The following is an 8,007-nucleotide window of genomic DNA, read 5'->3' as shown; positions in this document are numbered from 1 at the left end:
TCACTTTCATGCTTTCATGTTGATAATCTCTTCACTGAGCTTCATAACCATATTAATCTATATTTTCCACAAAAACTTTGCTGCCAAAATTCCAAATTTGATTACACTCCCTAAACTAAATTGTCTTCCCCACATCTCTTTCCTAAAGGTGCTCAGTTAATAAAACATCCTTCAGTCTCTTTATTCCTTTTCCCTTGTTCTAAAATCAACCACCGAATCCTATCAAGAACTCTGAAATACTTCTCATGGTCATCTATTCCTTTTCATTTCTAAATCACTTTTCTATCTCAGACCACTTCATCTGTTCCTTGAAATATTACTTTAGTGCCCTAGCTGTTCTTTCTGTCTCCAGTCGTTTTCCTCTCCATATTTTTATATTGCTTTTCAGAATCTGTCTTTCCTCCATTCAAAACCATTTTCATTGCCTCAATGATAAAATACAAATGTGTGAGCATGGAATGCAAACCTCTCTGCAATCTTGACTCAGTTTACCTTCCAGCTTCATTTTCCATTACATTCCTCTGTACCAGGTTACTTGCTTTTTCTCAGTCCTATGCCTTTGACCATATTGCCCTTTCTACCTGGAATGCACTTCCCTCTTCTTCACATAATGACATTCTACTCAAGTACAGCAGCTATACTATTTACAAATTATGCAACTATGTCATATTATTATATTTCTCTGAGCCTCAGTTCTCTCATTTATAAAATGGGAAGATAGCATTGCTCTACCAATTTTAAAGATGAAACTAGGGACCAAATGTGTGGTCATTTGTCAACCAAGGATCAAATGGGCCCTGTGAAAATATTCAGAGAACCATAAAACACCAAGAAAATGTTAGGTATTTTTCAACAGCAGCCCAGTCGTTACCACCTCCATTCCTCATATCAGAATTATTATGCCATCTTATGTTACTCATATCATAATTAGTCTTTCATTTGTACTGTCAGCATGTAACATTTAATTCATTCTCCTTTACCTGTCTCCTCCTGTACCATGTATATCACTTGAATGCAGACAGTCTTAGTCCCTGTAACCCATATATTTCCTAGATCATGACTTACATAAAGAAAGTATATAACTAGTGTTTGTTGAGTATATATTTATTGATCCCACAGTCCTTGATATCTAAATGTTTATAGTCCAGTAGTAAGAGACACATCATAAAAAAATCACTTTACAAAATAAGTTGTAAAATCTGTGGCCACACAGACACTAATTCTCACATTATTAGGTGTCCTCAGCCACTCCTACCTTTTGACATTCTTCTCACCCCTAACTTGATATCATAGGACTGCACAAGACTGCTTACTGTGTGAATCTGTCAACTCCTTAAATAGAGAAAGCAGGTAACAGTACATTTCCAAAAAGTGTAGCTGGTCTTAAGACTTTGAATGATAGTCTTAATTTAAGGAGGTTAGATGTTGGAACAAAACAAAGTTAAATTTTAATACCTGAGTAGCAACGAAGTACAAAAAAAAAGAAACCACTATGGCTCTCATGGGAGAGAATGGTCAGAGGCAAGGGCACCTGTGTATTATGTAACAGAAAAAACTAAATAAAGAGGAAATATAGATAAGAAAATAATTATCTATTTTGCTACCTTGGACCAAGGGAGCTTAGCTTATCTTGGCATGCATTCAGTCAAAAAATTATTTGAACTCCTTAGCCCATATAGATACCTCTGACATTAGGAAGATGCTAATGGAAAGTTCACCATAGATGAGAAGTAAAGCAACAATTTTAATTTCCCTTTCAGACTTAAATCCTGCTTCTCAATTTGAAAATATAAATTTGGACTTCTGAAGAGAGGATGACCAGAGATAGAGATTTGGTGTCATAAACATGCAGGCAATGGAAATGGATGAAGTCACTCATGGGCAGTGAAATCCAAGTACAAAGCAGACATTAAAATCTAGATGGTATGCAAAGTAGAAGCCAGTGAAGGAATATATAAGCAAAATAAATCTTGAGGTTTCCTTATTATGGTCCATATCATTATGTTGGGCTGCTTTATGAGTTTAGAATTGAATGAGATAGCTTAATTTTGAAAAATATCTATGTTGTTTTCCATCTTGATTTCAAAATTCGTAAGGACAAGAAACTATCTTCCCCTTCTTTTATAATTTCCTAAACCCATCACCCCTAGCAAAGTCAGGCATATAGTAAAACTCAATGAGGTTTTGATTCATTGGTTTTGAGCGCGGCAGACTTCCACTTCTTCCAGACTTCCTGCCCACCCTCCACTCCCCAACCCAAGAAAAACCACTCCAAATCTCTCAGAAAAGAGCAACTTTTTAATTTTCTACATCGACCCCTGCAGGTAAACCTGGTCTCACAGAAGTCTTGACTACTAGGAGTGTGGGTTAAAAGAAACTGTTGGATTATGCAGTTGGCTTTCTGAGATGTTGTTTTAGGGTTCATTTCCAACAGAAAACCTGGCAAGTTTCTTAAAGGAGAGATAGAATGCCCAATAGAATGCTCTAGAGAGGCACTAAGGGAATAGGGATTTGGGAACTAAGGATTTATGACTTTGAGGGCAGATGTATTAGCTGAACAGTTTTTGACATCAACCACTAAATGGTCCCAACTATTGATCAAGTGCATTTAACCTGGCACTGACTTAAGATTCCATAGGTGACAAAGGGTAAAAGCAAGATTACAGAGCCCGTCTGAGACTGAGTACTACGAACTATTAAGTTTACAACTACACATCACTACAAAGTATACCTCACTAGAGGTCACATCTCCTTATTTGTTTCTTCATACCCTTTTCTCACATTGGTCATTTGTACCAAGTAAGGTCCTTAAAGGCAGAAACCATATCCAAGATTCCTTGTCCCTATTTCAGTGCTTTATATTAGTTGGACCTGTCTTATTACTCTAGCTTAGACATCTGCCACTGCTAGCATTTACTCTTTTTTTATTCTCCACTAATCATCCCCTTCCTTCTCTTTCCCATATTGTCTCCTCTGAGGGCTTCATTTTTCTTTTACCTCTATATGATCTGAGTGGTTTCTAATCTTTGGCCTAGCAAGACTTCCACATTGGTACTGTACTATGCTCATTCTTCAAGTATCTTTCAGATTGCCTCATGAATTTAAGAGAAATCTTTTTATGAATTGTTTATTTTCCCAATGCTGTGTTTTAAATGGTGGAAGTGAAAAGGATCCTCACTGAGCATGGCAACCTGGAAGTCAGAAAATGATCCAAGTTTCAAATGCTGCTAATAGGTTGTTGATAAGCAGGGTAACAGGGTACTACACACTAGTGATGGGGAAAGACTAACTACAAAAAATGGCAAAGGAAAGGGCATTTGCTGCAACAAGTATAGTGGGAAATAGAGAAGTAAATCCAGACACCTATGTCAGGCGGAGAAGGGGTGGCAAGGAATAAATGTCGAAGATTTGAAAAAGGTTAAGAGCTAAGAATAGGTTGGATAATATAAGTCCAAGCTTTGGATTCAAATACCTGATTTTAAATTTTTATCTGTTACCAAATGATGTTTAGCAATTAAGGGTATGACTTGAGGCCCAGTATTTTCTAATACTGGCCTAATGTGTAAGGCAGTTTTGAGGATTAAATGAGATAATACGAAAAGGGTACTGCTTAGAACATAAAATAGCATTCAATAATTGACAGCTTTTGTAATTATGTATAAGGGTCCTAACAGAACTGCTAGCCTGTTCTTTCAGAGAAGAGCAAATAGCTGTAAGCAAGAGAAAGGAGAGCAATTTCTCACTGGCTACAGAAAGATTCACAAGATTCACAAAGCTACAAAACAGTGAACATTTTACTAGATATTAAAGTTTAAACACACACAGCATAGTGGTAATGTTAATTTTACCACTAGGTGGCAATGATACATGCTGAATCTCTCTGATAAGGTAATTTTTAACAGTGAGTAAATCCTGAAAGAAATTCCAAGATTTTAGGACAGATTTTCATTTTAGAAAAGTGAAAAATCCCCTTTATATATAATTTAAATTATAGCAGAATGTGTACTTATCTGATTCAGTGTGTATGTTGACTTCTGATGTTTTTTCCCTATGTGCACTGAGGCAATTCGTGCAGTGGACACAATTTTTAAACAGTCCTCATCACAGATGAATCTTTTTAAAAAATCTAGATAGATAACATGAAGACATCAGATAGAAATTATGGAAAGCAAAATCTTTTATCTTTTAAAGTTTAGAATGCTAAGAGAGGCAATATAACATGCAAATTATTTCAATGATAAAGTAAAAACTTTTAGAAACGATTGAGAGCAATTCTAATTTTTCTTTTAATTTTGGAACAAAACATTAAATAATACGGGGACTCTTTGCTTTTAAATTATAAGCACTCAGATAGGATTTCCAATGTCTTGAATAAACTGAGTTTACTAAGCAAATTTCTCAAAATTTGGGCTTAAATCAATTAAATTGTAGAAGAAATAATCTCAGTGTCAAAATAATAAACGATGAAAATCCTTAAGAGTTGAGAGCTTTCCATAATTGTTTCCATTTTCTTCATAAAACAGATGACAAACATACAGCTTATTTAAAATAAAAACTTTATTCCTTTCATTCCTTCTATTCATATCAATAGAAGGGCCAGGTATGACAAAATTTTTCAAACAAATTATGAATGACATTTCCAAGAACTCAGAAAAAAAACAGTAACTTTCAAATTCCAGTGATTGTTAGTACCCCAAATATAAGGTGTGAGCTCCTATCATCACCCAACATTACAAAACATGTACTATAATTAGATGAATAAATATTAAATCTATAGTTACCCAATTCATAAAATAATAGGCCCAATTAAAACAAGCCTATTTATTCCCTGTATATAAATAATCTAAATTCTCAAAAGTCTCAGTTCCCAGTTACATACAAATGGATTGATCAGAATACCTTTTATGTTTCAGGTTTCCAATAATTTCTCTCACTAATTTAGCAATCACTTCTTATATTTACTTCATTTCCAGAATAATAATATCCCCCTCTTGCCACCTACACAAATATAAGGTAACAGAAGTATGACTTCTAAGTTTTTTTATAATTCATGTATCATTGCTTCCCCCTTATTACTGGACTTTGCTTTGAATTATAATAGATCACCATCAATTCTGACAATATAGATCTTTCTCATCCTGTCAGCTTATTCAGATACACAAAAGATTCGACCATTCAAGATGGTTAGAACAGAAAAGATTACTGTAGCAGCCCTTATAAATCAAGCAAAAGACATGGGGAAAGTTCTCAGTCGGTTGTTCACTGTTATCTAATTTTTGCTAGAAAATGTAGGGTATGCCACTGTTATGGAAGGGATAACGGTAGATGTACAAAAGTGAATAAATGTGTACCTGTAATTTATATCTACACAGAATCAGCTTCTGATTATCTGCATGGAAGGACAAGAAATAGATGATAAAAAACACAATCTTTAAGCCACTTACAGAAATTTTCATACTTGCATTTCACAAGACTGTGTCTGAGAATTCAGAACACAAAGAAAATTAACCCATAACGCAAAGAGGATAAGAGCCACAGACACAATTACCAAAACAATAAAATTGAAATGTTATTATTGACTTGAGTTGGTCATCTTCTGTTTATTTCTGATGGTGGCTCGAAGTTTACGTATTACTAGTCTATCAGGCAGAATCATGTCACCTTGTTGTTCTAAATAATCCAATAAATTTTCAGTCCATTGGAGAGCAGCTGCATGATTAATATGTTTCTCTGGGATCAGTTCTATTTCTTCCTCCTCATTTTCACTGGATTCATCTGTCTGGCCTTGTGCTCTTCTGATGATTTCACTGTCAGTTAACACTTCATATCCTGGTTCAGTGCTATCCACTTCAAGCCATCTTTCAATGTTCTCAGCAGTCACATTTTCCAAACCTTTGGTGTGCTGTAAAATGGTGGCCACAGTGGCTACTGAGATATCCTCTTCATCAAAGTCCAAGCCTTCCTTCTCCTCTATGGTGGGGAAAATCTTCTTCCATGCTCTGTTTATGGTAACTGGCTTTACTAAGTTCCATGCCATTGCTATTTCATAAAGCGCATCAAGTAGAGTTAGCTTCTTCCAAAATGATTTCAAGTCATTACCTTCTTCCAAGTTGCTCTGGAGAAGGCCTGCACGATAGTTTCTCTTCATTGTGGATATGACTCCCTGATCTGAGGGCTGAATCAATGAAGCCACATTCGGTGGTAAATATTTTGCAAATATTTGGCCATCATCTGACCTCAGGACATTTTCATTTGGATGCGTTGGTGAATTATCCAACAAGAGCACAGCCTTTTCCTGCAGGCCTTTGGATCTTAAGTACTCGCGAACTTGTGGCACAAAGATCTTATCAAACCATTGCCGGAAAATGGAAAGATCCATCCATGCACCTTTTTGGCTGAAATAAGAGACCGGCAGGTTTGAGGTGTCAGTTGACTTGAATGAACGAGGTTTCTTTGCTTTCCCCACAACACAAAGTTTAAGTTTGTGTAAACCTGTTGCATTGGCACAACACATGATAGTGACTCTTTCTTCAACTGACTTGTGCCTGGAAGCAGTGCATTTACCTTTGTTTACTACCGAAGTTCGGGAAGGTAGGCACTTCCAAAACAGTCCAGTTTCATCTGCATTGTAGATTTGTTCAGGATCCAATTTCTCCCGTTCAATGAAGTCTCGAAAGTTGTTACAAAATTCTTCCACAGCAGTCTCATCTCCTTTTAACCTTTCATTTCTAATGTTAATCTCTCTAATGCTGTGCCTCTGCTTAAAACGAGTTAGCCAGCCAGCAGAGGGGTTAAAATCACCATCCATTCCCAAAGCATAAAAGAAGAACTCTGCTCTTTTTGCACAAATTGGTCCAGATATAGGATTCCCTTTTGCTCTTTGCTGGTTGAACCACTCTAGCATTGCTCTGTCAAGTTCCTCATACATGGATGGCTTCATAGATTTCCTTTTGGCCAGAAGACTTGTGGAATCAGAACTGCTTGCATATGTTATAATTTTTTCCTTATTTTTTTTAATATCCCGAACTGTCGTTTCACCAATTCCATAAATCACTGCCAGTTGTTTGGAAGAACCTCCGTCTTCAAGTTTCTTTATTATATCAAGCTTATCTTTAATAGTCAACACCACACGCTTCCGTTTCCCTGACATTATATCGATCTGAGATTCACCCCACACTCACAATGAAGCAATTTACAAAATCCCGCCCCCTATCACTCAGACCCACTTTTCCAGAGTTTTGCACACTCAGACTTTCAACCTTACAAGGAAACTGAGGGGCTTGACCCTCACCACAGCTGGGCTTAACTGGCAGAGAGATGGCCAAGGAAGGTGGGAGGAAGGGGGAGGTAGTTTGTGGGAACAGGCCTTTAATTTAAATGGGCAGTAGAGGAGGCCCCTACTCACCGCGGATAATCCGGATTATAGACATCTGTCTTATTCCCCCACTGGCCGCGAGGAGAATTATAACCCCATCGTTACCACAAACCTCCTCCACGCCCAGATTCCGGGTAAACGCCCGTCACTAACGCCCACCACACCCCAAAGTTAAGGCAGAGAGCGGAAGATTCAGGGAAAAGGTGACTGACGCCCGGATACAAGACTCAGGACTCCCCTTCCCCAGGGAAATGGTTGTTTGATTACTTTCCCGGCAGCTAGCCCCTCCTGCAGCACAACCCCGCTTCCCCGCGCCGGCCTTAGTCGGACAGTCCTCCCGGCCCCTCACAGCCCACCGGGCCCCTCTCCCCACCTCAGTTCGCACCAGGAACCCCGCACCGTTCCCTGACTACCGTGAGGCGACCGTTCCTCCCCTAGCACACGCTCCCGGAAGACGCCCCCTCCCACCCCCAGCACCGCCCTTTGTCCCTCCCAAAGGCGGGACTTCCCCCGGTTCCCGGAAGGAGGAGGAGCTTCGCTAGTCTGGAGCGGGTACCGGGGGCGGAGGCGGGGGCGGAGGCTCTCTGAAAGGTGAGCGCGCCGCGGCCGTGTTGGCCGAGTTCGGGGCGGGG

The 8,007-nt window shown here is 38.6% G+C and overlaps 1 protein-coding gene across 1 annotated transcript; it reads right to left on the bottom strand.

Annotated features, from left to right (window-relative positions):
• Positions 1-4,539: 4,539 nt before the first annotated feature.
• Positions 4,540-7,706, bottom strand: JRKL (JRK like). The gene has a single exon (XM_037838908.1). The coding sequence runs from the start codon at positions 7,148-7,150 to the stop codon at positions 5,573-5,575; it is 1,578 nt and encodes a 525-aa protein (XP_037694836.1). The 5' UTR covers positions 7,151-7,706; the 3' UTR covers positions 4,540-5,572.
• Positions 7,707-8,007: the final 301 nt, after the last annotated feature.

The sequence above is a fragment of the Choloepus didactylus genome, chromosome 6 (assembly GCF_015220235.1).
Source record: "Choloepus didactylus isolate mChoDid1 chromosome 6, mChoDid1.pri, whole genome shotgun sequence".
Lineage (NCBI taxonomy): Eukaryota > Metazoa > Chordata > Mammalia > Pilosa > Megalonychidae > Choloepus > Choloepus didactylus.
Note: the sequence above shows the minus strand (reverse complement) of the source record. Positions and strands in the feature narration are given on the sequence as shown.

Coding starts and splice junctions, on each gene's coding strand:
- JRKL (XM_037838908.1), bottom strand. CDS start 7,150: ATGTCAGGGAAACGGAAGCGTGTGGTGTTGACTATTAAAGATAAGCTT.